This window comes from Dama dama, chromosome 18 (genome assembly GCF_033118175.1).
Source record: "Dama dama isolate Ldn47 chromosome 18, ASM3311817v1, whole genome shotgun sequence".
In the NCBI taxonomy this organism is placed as follows: Eukaryota; Metazoa; Chordata; class Mammalia; order Artiodactyla; family Cervidae; genus Dama; species Dama dama.
This window is the reverse complement of record NC_083698.1, coordinates 99,423,285-99,446,848: the sequence shown is the minus strand read 5'-3', so window position 1 is coordinate 99,446,848 and position 23,564 is coordinate 99,423,285. Positions and strand designations below refer to the sequence as shown.

The window sequence follows — 23,564 nt, the reverse complement described above, 5'->3', positions numbered from 1 at the left end:
TCCACGAAGACTTCATCTCTTTCTGTCTCCCTCCCTCCCCCAATACCTTTTCCCTCCTCTTCCCCTCCCTCTTGAACTACATACATATTGCTTCTGATTCGACTTTGCAAGGCTACCATATGAGTGTGTGTTTGTGTCACTGGGGGATGGCAGGGAGGGGGGGGAGGGGGCGGTGGTGAGCCCTCAGGAGGACAGCAAGGGGTGAGGAAGGATGTCAGGGGGTGGAGATCCTCTCTCCTTCCTTCCCTCCCTGGCCAGCTGGAAATGTGCTGTGTGACCATCCAATTTAATTAGCTGAACTTCCTTGATAGTCTTGATAGAAGGAAGCTTAAAAAAAAAAAACAACTCGCGCTTTTTCGGCTCTCGGCCTCTTGAAAGATAATGGAGAGGATCTGATTGCAGGAACGTGGAGCCCCGGCTCCCTGATTTCCCACTGCCAGGGGCAATCAACTATGAGCTGAAACCTCCATCTTGAAAACGCCAGGCCGAATGAGAGGATCTGAGCTCACAGGCACAGGGCTCCAGAGTCTCGGGGCTTGAACCCCCGGGGGAGCCTCAGTGGCAGCTGCCCAGAGTCCCTGACAACCAGAGTGGGGGACCAGGGGAGCAAGGGCTGTCCTCCCCACACCCTCCAGCGGTCCCTGATCTGCAGCCCTCAGGCAGGCCCCCCACCACCGCCCCCCACCCCGGGGTCACTGGCGTTGCCCCAAGCACAGCTCCACTCCACGCCAGCTTCTCGTTGCAGAAGTATCCACATCTCAGCATCACCCCCTCCCCAGACCCAGCTTTCTCAGCCCCCCTTGGCTTCCCCAGGTCTTATCAGAGGTCCCCCCAGACCCCTCCTTCCCACCCACCCATCCTTGCCCTGCTACTGGCTGCGTCCATGCCCCCCATGCTGAAGGGGCATTCCAAAGCGACACCAGTGACAGAGAACGCAAAGGCAGAGCCACTGGGGATGGCCTCAGGGGCTCCTGGAGGTGGCACGGGGACACAGAATCCTCCAAACCAGCACGCAACCCGAGCCTGAGCTTCAGAGCTGTGAAGCCCGTAGGGATGCGTTCTAGCAAGAGGAGGAAGCGTCACGGTTTAAGATGAAACTGCCCTGCCAGCCTGGGTCCCCGGACCACTGCCAATCTTGCCCTGACACTCACCTCCTGCAGCCACCGGCCCCTCCGCGCTGGCCTGGCCATACATGCCCACCCTACTCCAGCCCTGGAGGTGGTGAGAGGATCCGGCAGGAGTGCAGTGCCCCCCCGGAGCCCACCAAGGCTGGACCAACGCCACTCAGGGTGGCAGACAGGCAGGAAGACAAGGTGGGCTGCTCCCAGCAGACAGTCAGGTCTGGGCGGGTTGAGGGCACAGTCCCTACTATTGAAGGAGTTCTGCCTTCTCTGGGGGAGCTCTTGCCGGGGTGGGAAGGAGAAACGGGCACATCCAACTCTTCATCAGCAATTACCATCTCAGAGAGGTTCAGAACCTTGTCACCAAATCACTCAGACAACTCAGTATTCAAACCTCCATTGCAGAGACCACCCTACACACACACACACACACACACACACACACACGTCTGACTCTGACCTTTACTCCCCAGAGTGATGGTTATTATCTCCTTACACTTGGATTTGTAAACCTAGCAACCTATAAATTAATTTTATTCTTTCACCTGCTAGTCACGGGACCATAAGGTGAATGAGCTCTCAGTCAAACAGTTAAGCCTCTCATTGGTGGAATTAACTATTCAAAAACCACAGCATAGTTTTAAACCAAATAGTGCTTTTCTTACTTGAAAAAAAAAAATTTCACAAGAGTGTTTGATGATCACATGCAAATTCTTTTGTTTAAATTTAAAATTTTTATTCACTATTGGGGTACAGCTGATTAATAATACTGTGATAGTTTCAGATGAACGGTGAAGGGACTCAGTCATACATATACATGCGTCCATCCTCCTCCAAACTCCCCTCCCATCCAGGCTCACATGCAAATTCTTGATGAAAATGTATATAATCAACATAACATAAACTTCATCAAAGTCTGAAATATTTGCCCAGAATTATTTCAGCAGAAAAAAAATCAAATTTTGCTTTAACAGAACATCATTTACTGAGAAAAATTATTGAATGTAAGATATTATGGTGAAATTATAAAACAATAACCAACCTAGCATTAAATGAATTTATTTGATCCCACTAACAATCTTAAAGAATACAGGACTCTCAAGTAAAGAAATCAGAGTCTGGTTTTCTTTTTTTAATTTCTAAAGCTCCATCATAGGGGTTTGCTAATCTTTGACCATTTCTATTTTATTTCAAAGGGGGCTTATATGCCCGCTTCCTATCTAACGTCATCAATATCTGACCTTTGAAAACTAAAATTGACATTTACTATGCTTCCCCATGGGCTTCCCTGGCGGCTCAGTTGGTAAAGAACCTGCCCACCATGCAGGAGCCCGCCTGCAATACGGGACACCTGGGTTTGATCCCTGGGTTAGGAAGATCCTCTGGAGAAGCAAATGGTAACCCACTCCAGTATTCTTGCTTGAAAACTCCATAGACAGAAGAGCCTCGCAGGCTACAGGCATGGGGTCGCAGAGTCGGACACGACTGAGCACAATGCGCTTTCTTTTTTCTTTCTGTCTATGGTTCCCCATTGTGTCAACATTGCCAATTACACTTAGCAGCAGCTTCAGATAAGACCGATGCTCACCTGCCCTCTGATAAAAATAGCTGCCGTGGATGTCGGGAACAGCAGACGCTCTCTGCTGGTTTCACAGCCCATCAGGCCGCTTTGTGAAACAGGCAGATGAATCCCACACCAAAGGAGAGCCTCGACTCCACCCAACATGGGGTGCCCAAACTTCTGCATGCATCAGTCGCTGAGACGGCTTTTATCAGTTAAAAATAGATCTGTTCGCAACCCCATTCACCACAGCAGAGGCTCACGCTGGATTCTGCAGAAGTTAAGGGCACTCCAGTTTTAGAACAAGAACCCCGGAGACACAGGGCTCAGAGAAGGTCCATAAAGCTGAGCATCAGCCTCTTCTAGATCTTTGCTAACACCATGTAACACACTTTCAGTGATGTTGCCACGGGTCGTCCATCTGAATTCCAGATTCTCCGCTGTGTGCACAGCCAAAAACGCTCTACCAGGTCTCCCATGAAGTGCATCTGTGCCATTTACACTAGAATAACTCTCCTTCTTGCTGAAAAACTTCCACAAGCCATCTTAATTGCTTGCAGCAATTACACTATATTGTAATTAGCACATTGCCTTATAATCATTTGCTTTGAGAATGTCTCTCTCCACTCCTCCCCGCCCTCCTCCACCTCCAGACGTGAGCTCTTTGAAAGCATTCTCTGTGGCCTGGGTGTCCACCATGTGCCCTAGTACACAGAAAAACATAGTAACTGGGACTGAATTGAGTGGAATTGAATGGAAGCTGCAATACCAACAACTTCTTCAATTCAATGATGACTCCCCCTCCAGTTATATTTAAGCAGTTATTCAACCAAGCTTGCCACGTATCTTGAACATCCATTGTAGGTGTCTATTAAGTGACTATCCCAGACCAATGCAATGTGACAAATAAGCAGTCATGGTCAAGGATTTATATACTTGGCTTCTGGTATGTCTACCTCCAAAAAGGAAATTAATAACCCTTACTGATGTCCCTAAGGCAAACCTCACATTAAAGTTAAGTATGTGGGAAGCTTAGCTCAACATCTAGCACACGAGGATGCCCGTTGGACATTCGCTCTCTGTCCTCGGGGTCTGGTTTGTGTCCATCAGTGATAAAGCTTGTAGGGGGAACCATTTGGTTGATGCCTTCCCATCTACTCACACCTGCCCCTACATTATTTGGGGCCAGTGGCTCTAAGTAATACTCATCCAGACACCTAGTCACAATATTTTTCCTGAAACCAATGGATCATTGCTCTATTTGTTTAATTTTACTTGTTTTTCACCCCAACCATCAACAGCCAACCCAAAAAGTGGAACAGACCCAGGCTCCATGCACACCAAAGATAACTAGGCAACAATAAAGAGAAGAAAGATGGGTTTGGCCTTCATCAAAGCTTACCCACAACAGGATCCTTGTTTTCAATAAAGAGCCTCCTGCATGTATACATGGAAACTGAAACTTAACCTTGTGACATTATGTGAAAAAAACTGGAATCGGGAAGAAATGATAAGTGCACCAGAGGTGGCGTGGAGCTTACTTACAGGAAGGATGTGTTCTCATGAACCATGCCTGCGACAAGGAGAGTTATCGTTACACAGACAAGCAGGTGGATCCCGTGGAGCAGAAAAGTAAAAATAGTCAACCAACCCTGTTTACTCATTAAGTCATCATCTTATCATATTAATAATTTAAGTCTCTGAGAATCCCTGACCAAAATCTTCCTTAACCAATGAAGGCACATATTCTGATCTTCACTGAGCCATCACAGGAGAACCCAGGTCCCAGCGCCTTTCATTCTCCCGGAGATAAACTTGTCAGTGGAGGACCAGGCCCTCCCGCTCAGGCGCCCTGCCCAACTGCAAATTTCCAGTGCGATACTGTCTGCAATCACCAGCAGGTCTTAACCCACACAGAGGATGACACAAGGGATTGGCAGGTTGCCACAATAATGCCCCAAGCAACTTGGAGACTAGCTGGACTTGAATCCCAGGAGCTGGTTCAGTCAGGTAGGTGAAATCTGAAATGCTACCAGGGTAGCAAAACAAGACCACGGATCATTGTCTAGTTGCTAATCATTTTTTGTGTCAATTGTAGAAGCAAACTCCTCAAAACTACAATACAGTCAAAACCAACTGGGGCAGTTCTGACCCACAGACATTCAGACTTTAAGAATTGCCACCATGTTCTGAGACTGTCCACAGGTCTCTGATAGAGGTCCATCTGTCCGTCCAGACCAAGCTGCTGATGGGCATCCAACCTCCATGCCCTCCAAAGGTCACAGCCAAGGAAAGAGACTCAGGGGTACTTACGCAGAGCGTGCCACTCATCCTGGCGGATGGTCTTCGTGATGTTGAAGGTGAGGTTCCTGGGGATGGTGGCTGAGGAGTAGTGGTATTTGATGTATGTGCACCGCTCAATTTCTCCTGGAAAAGAGACAGGAGGCCAAATGTTAATGAGGCAGCAACCATGTCTGGGGCAATTTCCAGGATCTGTTTTTCTATCCTGGGGAGAGAGACTTGTTTCATATTGGGTGGGCCTGGTGACCCTGACATTTTGTAAATACAAGGTAGTAACCTCAGCTCCAAAAGAACAAGAGAGTCGAACAAAATCAAACACTGTCCATCTAGATGGCACTAGTGGTAAAGAATCCACCTGCCAGTGCAGGGTTTGCAAGAGACTTGGGTTCGATCCCTGGAGAAGGAAATGGCAATTCACTCCAGTATTCTTGCCTGGGAAATCTTATGGACAGAGGAGCCTGGTGGACTACACTTCATGGGGTCACAAACAGTCAGACATGACTGGGTGTGCGCGCACGCACACACACACACCCACACACACACCCACACACACCGCCCCCCCACCTCTGGCATCATGCAGATAGGAAGAGTCCAAGCTGAGGCTGATGGTAGCTTGTTAAGAAAGTAGTACCCATGTGTTTAACCTTAAGAAAATCAACTTATACGTCAAGGGAGGATGTTTGGTATCTAAAAACATTTACAGTCTGCACCCATGGAACAGCAGCAAGCAGGCTTTGGCCTTAATCACATAGCACGTGCTGTCTTGTGGAAAGGTGAGCTAGAGGGGCCTCTTCCCTCTTCTCTATCCCATGGCCCCCACCAGCCTCACCTCTAAACACAAAGCACTCAGTTCCATGTGTACCTCCTTGAACCAGTCTCCTCTCAGATTTCTTGGACAAAGTCGAAGTCCCTTGACATACTCAACTGCCTGGTCCAATTAGGACTTTTTCTGAGACGCTGTTATCAATCAACGCAAGCTTTGCTAGTAAGATTATCAAGAGTCCTGTATTTCAGAGCCAGAGGTTCTCAAATGATAGCCCTGGGACCACAGCATCAGCATTCCCTGGGACCCTGCTAGAAATGCCACTTCCCAGGCTTAACCCCACACCTGCTGAATCAAAATCCCCGAGGTAGAGTCTGCAATATGAATTTTACTAGGCCCTCCAGGCAATTCTGTTGCACACTTGAGTTTGAAAACTGCCACCATCAAGAATCTAATAGAATTGCCAATGAGTGAGTTTATAAATCTGCTGGGTTGGCCAAATTCAAAAGGTAAGCAAGATTAGGAGTTCTTGGTCTCCTGCAGGCTCTTCTATTGGCACTTACTTATCCGGGGGATATTAAAACTCAAGTGTCAGGGCATCATGAAGAATCAGGAAAGGAGTGATTTTTAAAGGTTAGGGGTTTTAAATTTTGGTTTTGCACCTGAATGGATTTTGATGGTAATCCATTTTGCACCCCACTGATTTTCAATTTATAAGTAGTGGCACCTGATTGAATTGTCTGACCCCTGGCTCACTGTCAGCAGGGAACCTGGCAATAGGTGGAGTGCAGTAATTTAGACAGTGCCTTATTGTAAATCACGTCTGGACGACCACCCACTGTTAGTTACTGGCAGACACTCCTGCAATGGGACAGACCCTGTCCAGAGGCAAAGTTTTGAGGAAAGCGTTAGGTACTCTTTTTTTTTTTTTTAATTTCTCAGCTCCTCTGCCTCTGACCTCTTAGCCCACAAACATCCTGAAGTCTCTCACGGGCTCCCCCCATGCCCCCCACCTCTGTCTTCCTTCTTCCCTCACCTGCTACACTTCTAGAAAAAATAGTCTTCCCAACGGTCTCCGCTTCCAGAACCCACATTCACACCTCATTTCTATAACAATTTCCATTAACAGCATCAGTTCCCATCCAGTCTATATCACAAAGCCCACGGCCATCGCCAAGGCTTTCCGGGGCTCTAATGGTGCCCCTCCTCCCTGGCATCCAACTGGTCACTGAATTCCAATCGTTTTATGTCAGAAATGTCCCTGGAATCCAGCCTGCCTGCCTTCTGTCCCCACTCCCTCCATCATAGCTGTGAGAACACAATGACCAATCTCAACAAACAGCCACACTGAGGACTTACGAAGTAGGAAAGACTTGCCAAGTGCCTAGTGGACCAGTGGTTTCCAACTGAGGTCTTGGAGCACATAGAAAAGATGTGTGCAAGGCACCGGGTGGGCTGCTGGGCCTTGTCCAGCCTCACCAAGGGCCAAAGGAGCCACATCCCCATAACCCATTTGTGATTTCTAATCATGTCATCATCCCTGGGTCAGGAAGATGCCCTGGAGAAGGAAGTGGATATCCACTCCAGTATTCTTGCCTGGAGAATCCCATGGAAAGAGGAGTCTGGTGGGCTACAGTCCATGGGGTCGCCAAGAGTCAGACACGACTGAGCGATTAACACTCACTTACACTTACACACATGTCCCACTGGTGGCACACTCTATTATAAACAATGCCTTACTAATCTTTCTATGATCCAATTAAGTAGGTGCTATTATACTCCTCACCCCTACTTTACAAATAAAAAAATGGAGGCTCAAAAAGATTAAGTGACTTGCCCAAGGGAGGAGCAGGGCCAGGCTGAGAACCCAGGATCGCCTTATTGGAGTATCTCTCCTGTCAGGCCACCCTTCATACTGCCGCTCAGACTGTACCATAGAAAGAAAATGCAGTCTATCATGCAGGGGATACACCCCACAAACCTGGCAGAAAGTCCCAGCCCCCATTTAGCCCCAACCAGGACACAACCTAGGCTCCAGCCAGGTGCCCTCCCCACCCTGCCCCATCGAGGTTGGATCCGCTCACAACCCTGTCCCTCCTCTCCTCCCCACCCTTCCTTCACCAGCTACACACCTCCAGCTCCTCAGGGAAGCCCCACTCACATCTAGGACAGCACCCAGGAGTAGGCATCCAGCACCCCCCCGCTCCCCCTCCTTGATCGGGTCGTCCTGCTGCAGCCAGCACACCAATGGGCTGTGATTTATCTACTTACACGCCTCACTCCTCCACTGCATTACTAGTTTCTGGAGGGCAGGGACTTGCCTTATTCATTCATCTTTATGTCCCTGGCCCCCAGCACAGGGTAAGCACCAAGAACCTATGCTTTGAAGAAGTGATGAATAATACAAGGCGCCCTTTATAAGATCACAGTGGGTAAGGAATCCAACTGCTTCTATTGTATGCAAGGGATTAAAACAATGGAGGCAAATTAGAATGTCATTAATAAACGGAGGCGACTGTTGCAGAACTCTGGGAGCCTATGGCAAATACCTCTTCCCTGTCTGGACCACGTAAGGAGAGGCTTGTCAGTCATATATGAACACAGAATAGCCTCTTACCACACTTTGTAAATGTAATCCAAGGGACAACTAGGTCAATGGTTTCAGGGTAGAAAAAAGACAGAGAAAAGAAAGAGAGGGAGATATTAGAGAGAAAGGGTTTTTACATGAATGTCATGAGCAACCATGTGGGACATACACAGTTGAGCAGGTTGTGCACTGCACAAGGATGCCTCTCAGGGGGTACCTGCATGCTGAAGTACAGCCACTGCTCTGCTTGCGAAGACCTGCACCATGGTGGGGTATGCAGGGGATGTCTCAGTCAGAGAGGCTGCCTTCATCTAATTTGCACAAAGATGGCATGAGAACTAGGAGCCACGCTACACTCCATAATTTCAAGATCAAACAAAATACTCCCTGGGCCCAGCTTGGAAGACACAAGATGGAAGCCCACTGGTAACAGCTAGATGAGTGCCTGTCACTCACATCTGAGAGATGTACCTGATTTCTTGGCTGAGACCAGGTTCTCTCAGCCTCAAAACATACTCAACAAGTGGTCACAGGTTCCAGGCTTCCTGAACCTCCCTCGGCCCCAGCCTACCAGGCCAGCCAGGGACGAGGCCACCTGACACTCAACAAGAGAAAGGAGCTGACGGACAGGCGCGGTGGGCAGCCGGCCAGGGAGCTTGGCTGGAGAACTTCCCAACAGCCCCGCTGGAGGCCCTCACTATTTGCTTTGCCTCAGGGATGCAAGCATCCTGCCTTTGACAGCAATTAAATTTGAAAGACTCAAATATTGCCTAAGAAGAAAGGCAAAATATTTACCCATGTGTCTGCAGGTCCTGTCAGTGTGCTGGGCTTTTGTCAATACAGGCGCCATCTGGGCACCAAATTCGTGTGCCCAGAATGTGGGCTTCCCAACACAAACAGGTTTTCCTGCAAAGGACGGTGGAAGGTAACAGAGAAGCCTGTGACCTTCCCCGACTCCTGCATTCCAGCCCGGAGAGGGGAGCTTCCCCCTCCTGAAGCCTCAGCTGAGGGGCAAAAAAACTGGTCAGTGAGACATCAGGGGCAGGAGGGAGTGCCTCCTGTGGGCACCTGGGACTTGATACCTTCAGCCATGCCTTGCCTTCTGAGCTGAGGACCCTCCAAGCTGCGTGTCAGAGTCCCAAAGTGTTAAGTTGCTCAGTCATGTCTGAGCAACCCCATGGACTGTATAGCCAGCCAGGTTCCTCCATCCATGGAATTCTCTAGGCAAGAATACTGAAGTGGGTGGCCATTCCCTTCTCCAGGAGGATCTTCCTGACCCAGGGATTGAACCAGGGTCTCCCGCATTGCAGGCAGATTCTTTACCATCTGAGCCACCATCAGAGTCCCAGGGAGACAGGATAGCCAAACAGGTAACTGAGGAGGGTTTCCAAAGCGGTCAGTTTACAAAGCTGAGCATAGGGTGTAAAGGGGGCCAGCCAAGGGTGGGGCAGGGCCCTGGAGCTGGCAACACGAGGAGGTGGGGCAACCCCAAGGCTGGGCAAGGCAGAGCAGGGACCATCACGGGAATCTGGAGAAGAGGGCCCTGGGAGGGAGGTGATGCAGGCTCCAGGAGCGGGTACAGCCCATCGGAGTGAGGGGCAGGGTATAAACGGCCAATCTCTCGCTCCTCCCACCCACACCTCCCGCCAAGTCCTCCCAGAGCTGAACCCACCTAGAAGTCAAAGCACAATGCAGCCTCTGAGCCCAGAGCAGGTAAAGATGGAACTGGACTCAAAGGACAAATGCAAGCATCCAGCCCTCTCCCCTTCTACATCATCACTTCAGCTCCCTCTAGTCCAACAAGAGCGCCTCCCTCCTCCCTTCCACCTCTCAAAGTCCTCAGTGGCAAAGGGAGACCCGGGAACAAGGAACAGGGGGACACACTGTTCTCATCCTTTCTCTCCATTTCAAATGCTTTAAGACCCAAGGCATGAGTCTGGTAACTCACATCAAGTCCTGATGTGGTCCCTGCACACAGTAAGTGCTCAACAAATACTATTGGGTTGGCCAAGAAGTTCACTGGGGCTTTTTCTTAACGTCTTATGGAAAAACCCAAACTCTCTGGCCAATCCCACAGTCATGATGAAGAAAGACCACGGAAATCAGAAATAGTATCAGCAATGTTTGCATCACATTACATACACACAGAGGCAGGGGGTGGGGTATGGGGGTGGGAAGAGGGAGAGAGAAACTTCATACGCAGTAACCCTAGGAGACCTGTAGCTCGAGAGCCAACATATGCTGGGCATATGAGAAAACATAGAAAACAGAGGGGAGCAGAAGAGACTGCCCACATGGTGAACTCTGGATTCTCACCCCACCCTACAAGGAAACCACAGGTGAGGCTCCTTTCACATGCATCTACTATCAGCAAGGTGTGGTTTCCAGGAGTCTACTTCTCCAGAGTTATGCATGGTAAGTGGAAACCTTCTTAGACAGGGAAATTTTAGAGACAGTGCTAGGACTTAGCCCCATGCCATCTAGAATCACCTCCCATAAACAGGTGCCACTTAGGTTCATGCATTAGTAAGTCATTCCTTTGGGTCAGACACTATTTTCGTGGGCCCCTATTTTTAAAACTCTTTTAAGTCAGTCCAAATGGGATTGTCCCTAGTCACCAGTGCCTAGGTATGGATGAGATCCTGAAATTCCTTTCCTCTAGACTAGAGAGCTTCCTTCATAGCTCTGCTGGAAAAGAATCTGCCTGCAATGCAGGAGACCTCGGTTTGATTCCTGGGTTGGGAAGATCCACTGGAGAAGGGATAGGCTACCCACTCCAGTTCTTGGGCTTCAATTGTGGCTCAGCTGATAAAGAATCCACCTGCAATGCAGGAGACCTGGGTTCAATCCCTGGGTTGGGAAGATCCCCTGGAGAAAGGGAAAGGCTACCACATTTCAGTATTCCGGCCTGGAGAATTCCATGGACTGTATAGTCCATGGGGTCACAAAGAGTCGGACACGACTAGGCGACTTTCACTAGATGAGAGGGATCCTCAGCAGCAGGGCACCCCTAAAGAAGACAGGCTAAGAAAGGCACAAGGATCCTGGCAGCTCATGGGGGCGGGGGAATTTGCTATGAAGGCAAACCCACAACTTCACAACCACATCTGGCGCTGACCAGGGTGGGCCTGAGAAAGAACCAGAACATGGAAACCCTCTCTCCAGTCCCCACTTAAAAAGTGGAGTGATGCACGCTGGGCGTGGGATGGTCAAACGCATTGATGTTTAGGAAAACTTGGGTTTAACAATCTATAAAAGGTTTACTTACTGTGGGACTTTAATAAGAGTTTTTCACATACATGGTGATTCCCAAGAAGAGAAGGGATAGGTGTGGCATGCAGGCTTCCCCAGACTCCTTTGACCCCCAAATCCTTTTTTCATTCAAAGAGCAGTTTCTACCACTCAACTGTTTGAGTTCCTCAGAACCAGAACGCAGGTCTTTTGTTTGCATTTCTACCCCCAGGGCCAGGCAAGGGTTGACACAAAGCCCTCACTACATCTATGGATAAATGAGGAATAGACACCAGGGTCTGTTCTTTGATCAAATGGTCTACATGATGAAGTAAGTAGTTGGCTTCAAGTTCATGCTGGCCTCCTCCCTGTAGGCACACCTGGGAGCCACCTACAAAGTAGCATCAGGGGCAAATGCCCGCTCAGGTGTGTGCATGAGGCCCTGAAGTTGGTCTGGGGTCTCTGTGGGCAGGACTAGGGCCTTGGCTCTCATTGTTCTCAGCCCACTCGGACTCCCAGGCACACGAACAGCACCCACACCAGGTCCATAGCAAGCTTTCCTCCTCATCACAGTTCATGGTCCACTTAGCCCTCCTGGGTGCAGGAGAGTCAATATTCACAAGAGACCCTCAACCAAGGATGTGAGAGCCAGAGAGCAAGCGCCCTGCCCCCTGCAGGATGACCACGAGGTGCTCTCGGCAGAGTCACCCTGAGGGAGGCCCCAGGATCCACGCTGAAACTCACAGCAGGAGCCAGTTCAGTGCTGCACCCTCCATTGGCTTCCCCTCCTTCCTCCCTTCTTGGGAACTCCCCCTAAAGTCCCTGACTTGAGCTCTGCTTTAGGGGCACCCAAACTCTGAATCCCAATCCCAAATAAATCTAGTCCCAAAGAAAGGCAATGCGAGAGAATGTTCAAACTACCGCACAATTGCACTCATCTCACACACCAGCAAAGTGAAGTCGCTCAGTCATGTCCGACTCTTTGCGACTTCACGGAATGTAGCCTACCAGGTTCCTCCATCCATGGGATTTTCCAGGCAAGAATACTGGACTGGGTTGCCATTTCCTTCTCACACACTAGCAAAGTAATACTCAAAATTCTCCAAGCCAGGCTTCAACAGTATGTGAACCGTGAACTTCTAGATGTTCAAGCTGGATTTAGAAAAGGCAGAGGAACCAGAGATCAAATTGCAAACATCTTCTGGATCGTCAAAAAAGCAATAAAGATCCAGAAAAACATCTACCTTTGCTTTATTGACTACACCAAAGACTTTGACTGTGTGGATCACAATAAACTGTGGAAAACTCTTCAAGAGATGGGAGTATCAGACCACCTGATCTGTCTCCTAAGAAATCTGTATGCAAGTCAAGAAGCAACAGTTAGAACTGGACATGGAACAGGAGACTGGTTCCAAATTGGGAAAGGAGTACGTCGAGACCATATACTGTCACCCTGTTTATTTAACTGATATGCAGAATACATCTGGAGAAGGCAATGGCACCCCACTCCAGTCCTCTTGCCTGGAAAATCCCATGGATGGAGGAGCCTGGTAGGCTGCAGTCCATGGGGTCGCTAAGAGTCAGACATGACTGAGCGACTTCACTTTCACTTTTCACTTCCACGCATTGGAGAAGGAAATGGCAACCCACTCCAGTGTTCTTGCCTGGAGAATCCCAGGGATGGGGGAGCCTGGTGGACTGATGTCTATGGGGTCACACAGAGTTGGACACAACTGAAGTGACTTAGCAGCAGCAGCAGCAGAATACATCATGAGAAATGCCAGGCTGGATGAAGCACAAGCTGGAATCAAGATTCCCAGGAGAAATATCAATAACCTCAGATATGCAGACAACACCACCCTTATGGCAGAAAGGGAAGAAGAACTAAAGAGCCTATTGATGAAAGTGAAAGAGGAGAGTGAAAAAGCTGGCTTAAAACTCAACATTCAGAAAACTAAGATCATGGCATCTGGTCCCATTACTTCATAGCAAATAGATGGGGAAACAATGGAAACAGTGAAAGACTTTATTTTGGGGGGCTCCAAAATCACTGCAGATGGTGATTGAAGCCATGAAATAAAAAGACGCTTGCTCCTTGGAAGAAAAGCTATGACCAACTTAGTTAGCATATTAAAAAGCAGAGACATTACTTTGCCAACAAAAGTCCGTCTAGTCAAAGCTATGGTTTTTCCAGTAGTCACATACAGATGTGAGAGTTGAACTATAAAGAAAGCTGAGCGCCAAAGAATTGATGCTTTTGAACTGTGGTTTTGGAGAAGACTCTTGAGAGTCCCTCGGACTGCAGGGAGATCCAACGAGTCCATCCTAAAGGAAATCAGTCCTGAAAATTCATTGGAAGGACTGATGCTGAAGCTGAAACTCCAATACTTTGGCCACCTGATGCAAAGAGATGACTCACTGGAAAAGACCTTGATGCTGGGAAATATTGAAGGCAGGAGGAGAATGGGACAACAGAGGATGAGATGGTTGGATGGCATCACCAACATAAGGGACATGAGTTTGAGTAGTCTCTGGGAGTTGGTGATGGACAGGGAGGCCTGGCGTGCTGCAGTCCACGGGGTCACAAAGAGTTGGACACGACTGAGTGACTGAACTGAACTGAATTGAAACTCTGAAATGCTCTTCTTGATATTCCAGCATCCCACTGGACTACTGGACCACTGCTGAGAGTCCACGGGCTTCCTTCATCGCAGAGCTCCTTCTTTAAAAAAATTAAATCTATTCAATGCCTTCCAGACAGTGAGGGCTTTGGACACTCACTTTACCCCCACATCATGGTCATAACAACCTTGAGAGGCAGATATTCTCTCTCTCTGTGTTCTCAGCCCATGTTCAGTAGTATTCTCATATGGCTGAAGAAAGGGAGAGTTTAAGGGAGATGACGGCCTTCCCTGGAGCCAGCCAGCCAGCCAGCCATGAGAACAGGCAGAGTCCAGGTGTCAGCACAGCGGTTTCAGACACCACAGCTATAAAGATTCCATGGCCTGGCAGGAGGTTTATGGAAAACAAGGATTATTTTGCAGCCTTGTATGTGCAGGAACTTTACATCCACTGATAAGGAAGAAGGGGGGACATCACCCATGTCTTGTCTGCTACTCTTCCTCCCTTGATGTCAATGGTGAGCGCGCCTAGGACGCTGGAGTCTGCCCTGCTGACCGGTCCTGGCCCCAGGCCGCCACGGCAACAGCCCTCACTCACTCTGACATCTGTCTCACCCATTAAGCTGGCAGTTCTCAATCACTGGTCAGCCCTAATAAATGGAAAGATTAAGTCAAAAGTAGAAAGAACACACTGGAAAAAAACTGAAAGCCAACGTTCAAAAAAAAAAAAAAAGAAATTGGTTGAAGCTTTAAATCTTGGACTTCATCCCTTCTATAAAGGGCATTGCCTCAAAAAAGAAAAAAAGGGGGGGGGGGATAAAATTACACCTTAGAAGGGAGAGGAGACAGGGAGATTCTCCTTTGACCAATTAGGAAAGACATTATCAATTTATCAGCACTGTCAACGTCAAATTCTTTAGCCAGCTATAAGAGCAGAGATGGAGTTTAGGGGGTGAAAGGTTTGAGATTAGAAGCAAAACCATGTCCCTGATGAAAAGGAAGGGAAGAAACCAGGAAAGTTCCAGGGGTTCAAGGAGGGCAGACAGAACTAGAGTTTGCACATCCCGCAAGACCACACCCCCAGGCGGGCAGAAGGGGAGAGGGCTGGGGAGGGCAGCGATATTCACAAGTGATTTCAGACAGCTCTTCACAAAAGCTTCCTGCAACAAACCTCCCCACCCCACCTCCCCAGGCTCGTTTTCAGCACCTCCTGCTCCTCCCAGATGTTATGAGCTGAAGGATTTTCAAGGCTTAGAGCTGCTGCTGGCCCAGCAAGAAAGAATGTTTTATTTTCTTCATACTGAGGAAAAGCGTTACCTACTTTTTTATTTTTAAAGCTTTCAAACGCATTCCACTTGGTGTATTTTGTTTTTTTGTGTTTGTGGTATCGGCGTGGCCTTTTAATGTTGTTTTGTATGCAACTCATGGGCAGACTCCTAAATATTTAATTCCTTTCCATTCAGTGTTTCATAAATGTTTGTTAGGAGTCGTGTTCTGGGGAGCCTCTGGACTCACATGCATCGATTGCATTCTTAAAAATCCTACTTCCAAAGGGCAGCCCTCCACCCACCCCATTTCTGACTCTGTCTCCCAACACTTCTGCCAGCTACTGTTGTAACAGTTATGTGTATATTAACCATGTATTTCTCTAAATATATATACAGTAAATGCTTCAGGGTAGGGGAGCTGGTAGTTTTCATCTTTGGCCAAGGGGGTGCTTTGAGTGTTGTACAGTTGACCCTTGAACAACGTGGGTTTGAGCTACACGGGTCCACTTGTTCAGATTTTCTTTTTCAGCAGGAAGACTACAGTACCACACGGTCCACAGCTGGTTGAATCAATGATACAGAGGAGTTGTGTATACGGATGCTCTGACTCTAAGTTATATTTGATTTTCAACTACACAGAGGGGCCATCCCAACCCCCTCCTTGTTCAAGGGTCAAGAGTAATTCATTTTAACAATAGCTAATGTTCAATGAATGCATTCTCCATGTTAAGTACTGTACAGAGGATTTTATCCCACATTATCTCATTTAGTCGTAAAAGTTAAGGCCTGCTGCTGTCCCCATTGCACAGATGAGAACACTGAGGCTCAGAGCGGTCTCCTGCCTGAGAACGCAGACCTATGACTGGCACAGGTGGCATGCAAACCCACCTACCACACTCCCTAAGCACCACACCATGCATGCTCACGAAGAGAAACTGGGAAAAGTCAAACTCTTCAGCAAGAAAGAGACCCTCCAAGGTTTTTCATCAGAAATAAAGCAAAACTTTTCCACGTGCAGGGATTCCCAGCTTCTACAGACTTTGCTGCTCTTATCAGAACAAGACAGAAGGTTTGCTTCCAGTGATCCCGTAACGAGCTGGCCAGAAGACAGCATCTACACACAGTGAAGGAGAACCAAGAACGCATCTGGTGGCCCCTGCACTTGGCCACAGCCCTATCCTACTCCCAGGACAAGCCACCCACCAACAGGGACTGGGGGCAAGTCACTGAGCCTCTCAGAACCTCATCTCTTCATCTGCAAACGCAGATAATGATAGCGCTCAACTCCTAAGATGCATGAGGAAGAAATGAGATAACTTATATAAAACCTGTTCCGGAGTAAGCATATGAGAAATGTTCATTGATCAGTTCTATCTCTGGGACACACCTACTCCCATACAACAGCGCATCCATATCTGGTAGCTCAGCTGCTAAAGAATCGGCCCTGCGATGCAGGAGACTTTGGTTCGATTCCTGGGACTGGAGAAGAGATAGGTTACCCACTTTTGTATTCATGAACTTCCCTGGTGTGAGAGACCTGGGTTTGATCCCTGGGTTTGGAAGATCCTCTGGAGGAGGGCATGGCAACCCGCTTCAGTATTCTTGCCTGGAGAATCCCATGGACAGAGGGGCCTGGCGGGCTACAGACCGTGGGGTCACAAAGAGTCGGACACGACTGAGCGACGAAGCACAGCGCAGCATCATATCTCAAGGCGGCTCTCACGCCTCTCCCACCCACGGCTCCTTTTCTTCCAGCTGAGGTCATTCAGGTCCTGCGCCCACGGTCGCAGAACCCAGCACACGCTGGTCATCCGCAAGGCCCGGGCACGGGTAAGAATCTCTCCCAGGGTAACGCTGACCTCGATCGCACCTGCAGGGGTGGAGCCCGCAGCCCGGCTCCCCGTGAGCGCTACCAGCAGCCGTCACACAGGCTGGTCACGTGCAGGGGACGAGGCCCACGTGCTTCCTCCAGAGAAGCTGCTCAGCCAGCATGGGCTTGGGCAGCTGGTGGTTTTTCTCATCTGGGGCTGTTCTATGTCGTTTGGTTTGTTACCTCCTGCGGGGTCTCCTGTTTGCTCCAGGCCCCTGAAGAAACGTTTGGGTGGTGAGCCTGTCCTTCCATACATTAGACATCAGTCCACAAACTCCATCAGCAGGGCCACCCCGGCCTCGTCCAAGCCATCACTAAAATCTCTCAACAGGATGGGTGTTGAGGGCAGAACTGTGCACCTGCACACACACCACGAATTTCCTTGTAATCAGAAGTGAAAAAGTGAGGAAGTATTAGTTGCTCAGCGTATCTGACTCTTTGTGACCCTATGGAGTATGTCTCGCCAGGCTCCTCTGTTTGTGGAAATCACCAGGCAAGAATACTGGAGTGGGTTGCCACTTCCTTCTCCAAGGGATCTTCCCAACCCGAGGATCAAACTTGAGTCTCCTGCGTTGCAGGAGGATTCTTTACCATCTGAGTCACCAGGGAAGTTTGCAATCAGAAATCAATCCGTTAAGAGCTCTTGGGTGGGACCCTACAGCCTGCCATGAATTCACATTCCCGATCTGCCCCCATCCCCTGGCCCCAGGCCCCCTTCTGCATAGTGCACCTGGATGACATGAGACCCCATCTGCACCATTCACCCCATTAACTCATCTAGGAACTATACCCACAAAGGGGATGAGGTCAGCTTAGCACCGCACGCTGGTCCCTAGGCATCACCGCCTCCTGGCCAAGCGCTCTCCCTACGTCTGCTTTGTAAGCCCTTTGGACAGTTGTCCAGGCCTCTCACTAGTCTGGCTGCTCATCTGTGTCCACAGAATCCCCAGGGTCTCCTTTACTGAAAAATTGACACAGCACCCCTACCTCTAGGTCACAGCTCCTCTGACCATCTGGTGCCCCTTCACAAACAGGGTGGCCCCACAGAAGAAATGATAGGAATAGAAATGAGGCCTCCCTGCTGGGTGACCACCACGCACCTGCTGAGTTTACAACCCGTGTCCACATCCCCCAGTTGCCCTGCAAAACACGGTCTCCACGCCCCTGACTCCTGCTCACCCACTCCGTTCTTCTCATCACCTTACCATGTAACTTCCTTGACTCAACACCATAGCCTCTAACATTTTACCACCTTCTGTGCTAAAGGTCACCTCATCTTCTGTGGGATCCACAACCTTTTTATCCTCACTTCCTCGTTCCTAGATTCGGGATGTCTTTTCCCCCTGTCTCTGAGTCTTTTTGCATGCTTTAAACAAGACATTCTTAAATGTCATTACATCGTAACGTCCTCACGAAAGGAAAATAAAAAACGAGGCGTCATCGTGCTGACCCCACACCACCCACCTTCCTGGTAAGGTTTCAGCCGCCCTTTTTCCCAGTTTGCTCATGTATTTTTCCAGCATGAAACAGGCTGCTTGGGAAAGCATGAGCAGGTGAGGCATGGCTTTAAATCACCGTTTGGGGTGTAGTAAATAATCTGCTCCCTTAGTCCTGTCACAGCCCTAACGGCCTTCTGGAGAGCTCAGAGCCCCAAGTTGTCACTGCCTTCCCCAAGGCCGCCTCCCACCCTGGTTTGCTGACACCCCGAGCACAAGCCTGTGGCTCCTCTGGGCACAGTTTCTGCGGGTGGAAAAACCATCCATCTCCAGGCCCTGACAGACAAACGAGGCGAGAAGGAAGACCAAATCTGGTTTTTCACTGGAAAACAGTGAGCTCATGCTTTCTCTCCAGAGACCCAGGAAGTGGAGACAGATCTGGAGATGGGGAGACAGTGATGGAGACAGGCAGGGGTGATGAGGGATGAGCAGGAAAGAGGGAGGAAGCCAGTCTGGCACTTTTGTAATGTCACTTTTGATAAGAATCCCTAGCTCTCAGGCCAGAGGGAAACATCCATATTCTTTAAATTTAGGATCCAGCATGAGGCGGTTGTCCTAACGGGGAGGAACGGGGAAAAGATGAACAGAGCCGGAAATTCTTCATTCCCGCTCCTTCAGAGAAAAGGGAGATAAGGGTTCCTGAGCTGCCAGCACTGCAGACGCCAGGGCAAGGCTGGCACTGCTGCTCCTGGTGGGCTCCAGATCGGATGGTGGGCACTGCCAGCTTTTCTGATGGAGGGTTGTACCCTCAGACATGCATCTCCATAAGGCCAGCCATTCCCGACGGACACACCAGATAGAAGTCAGAGAATTCAGATGGCTGCCCAGGTATTTCCAAATAGCTGAGTGTTTGGTTTCAGCTAGGGGAAAAAAAATCCAGATTACTGAGTTTTTTACTTTATATTTGAAAAAAGGAGTTAGATAATGCTTTTCCTTTTTATCAGTTAATTCAGAGAGGGAGGCAGAGACACTGTGTGTGTGCATGTGTGTGTGTGTGTGTGTGTTTGGGGCAGACTGGGGAAAAAGCTGGCTGTCCTATATGAGAAAGCAAATCCTGATAGCTGTTCATTATTTTATTCCTAAACTTGCCGTGTGCCTTTGCTAAAAACTGGATGCAAACCAAAGATCACAGAATTAAAGTAGAAAGCCCAAACAGATGAATTATGCTTTTCTTTACACGTTGCTGTTCAGTCGCTAAGTCGTGTCCGATTCTTCGCAACCCCATGGACTGCAGCACGCCAGGCCTCCCTGTCGCTCACCGTCTCCCAGAGTTCACCCAAGATCATGTCCACTGAACCAGTGATGCCATCCAACCATCTCACCTCTGACAACCTCTTATCCTTTTGCCTTCCATCTTTTCTACCATCATCTCTACTCACAAAATTGACTATTTTCTTAAGTTAAATGGCTTAGCTAGATGTTAATTAAAGTGTTAACTCAGCTTGACTCACTAGTTGAAATAAAATTCAAAACCAGACATGAAAATACAAATAATGAATGATTCACTGTTTCCCACTGTGTCCAGCAGCACTGCTGTGGTTGAGAGCCCAGTCATCGGAACCAGCTTGCCTGGGGTCAAACCCCAGCTTTTGAGACTCTCTGGGTCAGTGATCTGGGCCAAATGGATGAAGTCCTCTATGCTTCCACGTCTTCACTTTAAAGGGACGTAATACAAATACCCACTCCCTCAGGGGTGCAGTGAGAAATCAGTGAATTAGTTTCAGTAAAGTACTCAGCACCTGTATCTTGTAAGTGCTACATACTTATTACTGTTACTATGTCATCACCATATAGGATGCAGATTTACTGTGTATGCCAGACATCAGTTAAGTCCTTTAAGACATGCAGCAAGCACGTATCTGACAGGTTTCAGCAAAAGAAATGAATTTCCCACAAGACAGGTCTCTAGCATCCCATCCTTGCCTGCCTCAGGCTTCCTTGGCTATGACTCTGGAGTCTCCTCAGCCCCAGCTCAGGGCATTTACCCTTAGTCTCCAACCCTGACTACATCCCACCACCCTGCTCCTGCCTCAAAGGCTGAGACCACCCTACCAAATCCAAACCCCTCTAATAATGGTAATACCATAGAACTTCTATTAATAGAATGTGACTCCATGCCCACCTATAAGACCCTCAAAGACTCAACAGCACAAGCATCACTGCCACTACACAGCATTGAGGACGCTGACCAACGACACCCAGGAAAGCAACAATTTAGGGGAACATGTGACCTGTGAAGATGCTGGAAGGGTGTCCCCTAGCCCTCGCCTGATGGATCACTCACTGGTCCATGCTAAGATGGAATTTCTCACTTTTTAACATTTTGGAAATGTGGCCCCACATTCCACCTCCCAGTCAAAATAGCAAAACATAATAGTCAGATAATATCAAGGTTTAGTAAAGATGGGGAGAAGAAAGCTCAAGACACTATTCTTGAGAGTATAAATTGTTACAAACACTTGATAAATATCAAGTAAATTGGAAATGAATACACCTTATGACCCCCAAGTCATACCCTTAGACAAAATCCTACATATATATACAAGCAGAGAAGTACAAGAATGTTCTACATAGCATTGCTTTTAAAAAAATAATAATAATAGTGAAGACCTAAAGGTCCACCAATTAGGAAAAAGAAAATATTAGGTGGTTATATTCACATATTATACAATACTTTAAATGAATGTACTGTACACATTAGTACAGAGATAGACCTCAAAATATTACATGGAGTGAAAACAGAACTGTAGATTTATACCTACAGTAGTTTTTCATTTTTCAGTATTCTAGATTTTTATCCTCCTACCATAGTCCCTTGGGATCCAATGAGAAAGAACACCATAACTTCTGGAGGAAAAGTAACCTTAACAAAATCAAAGCCACATTATCCGAGTTTTTATAGTGGGAGAACCTCCGGAGGCTCTGGCTCATCTCCCGCTGATCTCCTCCTGGTAGCTTCCCTCTAACTATCTATGAGCCTCACCCTCACGTCCACCGAGTGCACGGGAGATGCTCAGAGGACCGCCTGATACAGAGATGCGGAAAGCACCAGAGAACAGAGGGCGTGGTGACCGCGCACTGTGCTGGGGGGCGGGGCGGGGCGGTCACAGATGAGGACGTCAGGGGAGGCTGCTGGAGGAAGGAGAAGGAATCACGCTGTTCAGTTTGGGGGATGTAGCATACAAGGGAAGGGGTAACCTAGGCCCAGCCCACACCTGAGGCGTCCACAGTGAACTCAACAGGAAACAGACTATGCCTCAGCCAGAGTCTGGTGAATCCCGCAGGGAGGGGTGAGTCTGGGCGAGTAGCAGAGCGCTGAGGGGAGGACCTGGGCAGGGGGGCTGCCGTGGTTGTCCAGACCTCGGAGCAGGGCCCAAGTATAGCTGGAAGTGCGGGCAGGAAAGACATCTGTGGAGACTTCTGGTCTACCCCAGCCTCCTGGCCCCTTGACTTTTGACCTGCTCCCTGCAGGGGTGGCCTAGCAGCATCCTCCCTGCTCACTGGACCAGCATCCCTGCTGCAGCCAAGTCAAACAGCTGCCTAACGTCCAGATCCCAGGGGCACGAAGGTGGTGAGTGTGTGCCCGCTGGGACCCCAGGCATCCAGACTGAATGAGTGGAAAGGTGCGGATAGCCCTAATGGAGTAACCTGCTCCTTATAAGACTGCCAACCCCTCCCTAAGGGCAGTGACCATCACTCCCACGGAAATGAAATCATGGAAATCAGCAGCCAGCACACAGAAGTAGGACAAGATAAGTTGCACAGACAGCTGTCTTTAATCTAGTTTTGCAAGGACTCAGGGAGTCACTGCATTCACCACAATAAAACAGAACTGGTGCAGCCTCCGCCTGGCAAGATGACTTTCTGGAGAGGATCCAGGATCCAGGAGGCAGAGCCAAGAGATGGAGCTCTCCAAAGTCAGGGCTGGAGGCAGAGGACCCAGGCAAACGCCCACCAGTGGAGAGGCAGGGCGTATGGAGTCGGGTGGTTAAAGGAGGACAGGGCAGTTAGTATTAGAGAAATCTCCACTTGCTGATATTTTTCCTGCTTACAAAAGATGGAACACATTGAGATTCATTGAAATAAATATAAACATCAACTAGTGAGCTGCCACCCTCCCGAGAGTTAGTACTCCAAGTGGCCACTGTGGAATGTCTTTGGAATTAAGAGAAACTAACCAGTCCATCCCAGTGTTCTTGCCTGGAGAATCCCAGGGATGGGGGAGACTGGTGGGCTGCCATCTATAGGGTCGCACAGAGTCGGATATGACCGAAGTGACTTAGCAGCAGCAGCAACCAGTCCATCCTAAAGGAAATCAGTCCTGAAAATTCATTGGAAGGACTGATGCTGAAGCTGAAACTCCAATACTTTGGCCACCTCATGCAAAGAGTTGACTCATTGGAAAAGACCCTGATGCTAGGAGGGATTGGGGACAGGAGGAGAAGGGGACGACAGAGGATGAGATGGCTGGATGGCATCACCGACTTGATGGACATGGGTTTGAGTAAACTCCAGGAGTTGGTGATGGACAGGGAGGCCTGGCATGCTGCGATTCATGGGGTCGCAAAGAGTCGGACACGACTGAGCGACTGAACTGAACTGAACTGAAAGAGGCTAGGGTTTGAGGGCAGGTATGAAGCCAGCAAAGCAACTGGAGTCTGAACTACTGAGACAGACACTGAAATAAACCCGAGACAAAGAGTACTACGCGGACAGTCCCCATTCTCTCCTCCCTCACATACAAG

The 23,564-nt window shown here is 48.9% G+C and overlaps 1 protein-coding gene across 1 annotated transcript in view; it reads right to left on the bottom strand.

Moving 5' to 3' along the window:
- TMEM178B (transmembrane protein 178B) overlaps positions 1–23,564 on the bottom strand; it is a 381,889-nt gene that overhangs the window by 251,073 nt on the left and 107,252 nt on the right. The window contains exon 2 of the mRNA XM_061165942.1: positions 4,996–5,109. Within this exon, the coding sequence (XP_061021925.1) occupies positions 4,996–5,109 (114 nt within the window). The remainder of the gene's footprint in view (positions 1–4,995; positions 5,110–23,564) is intronic.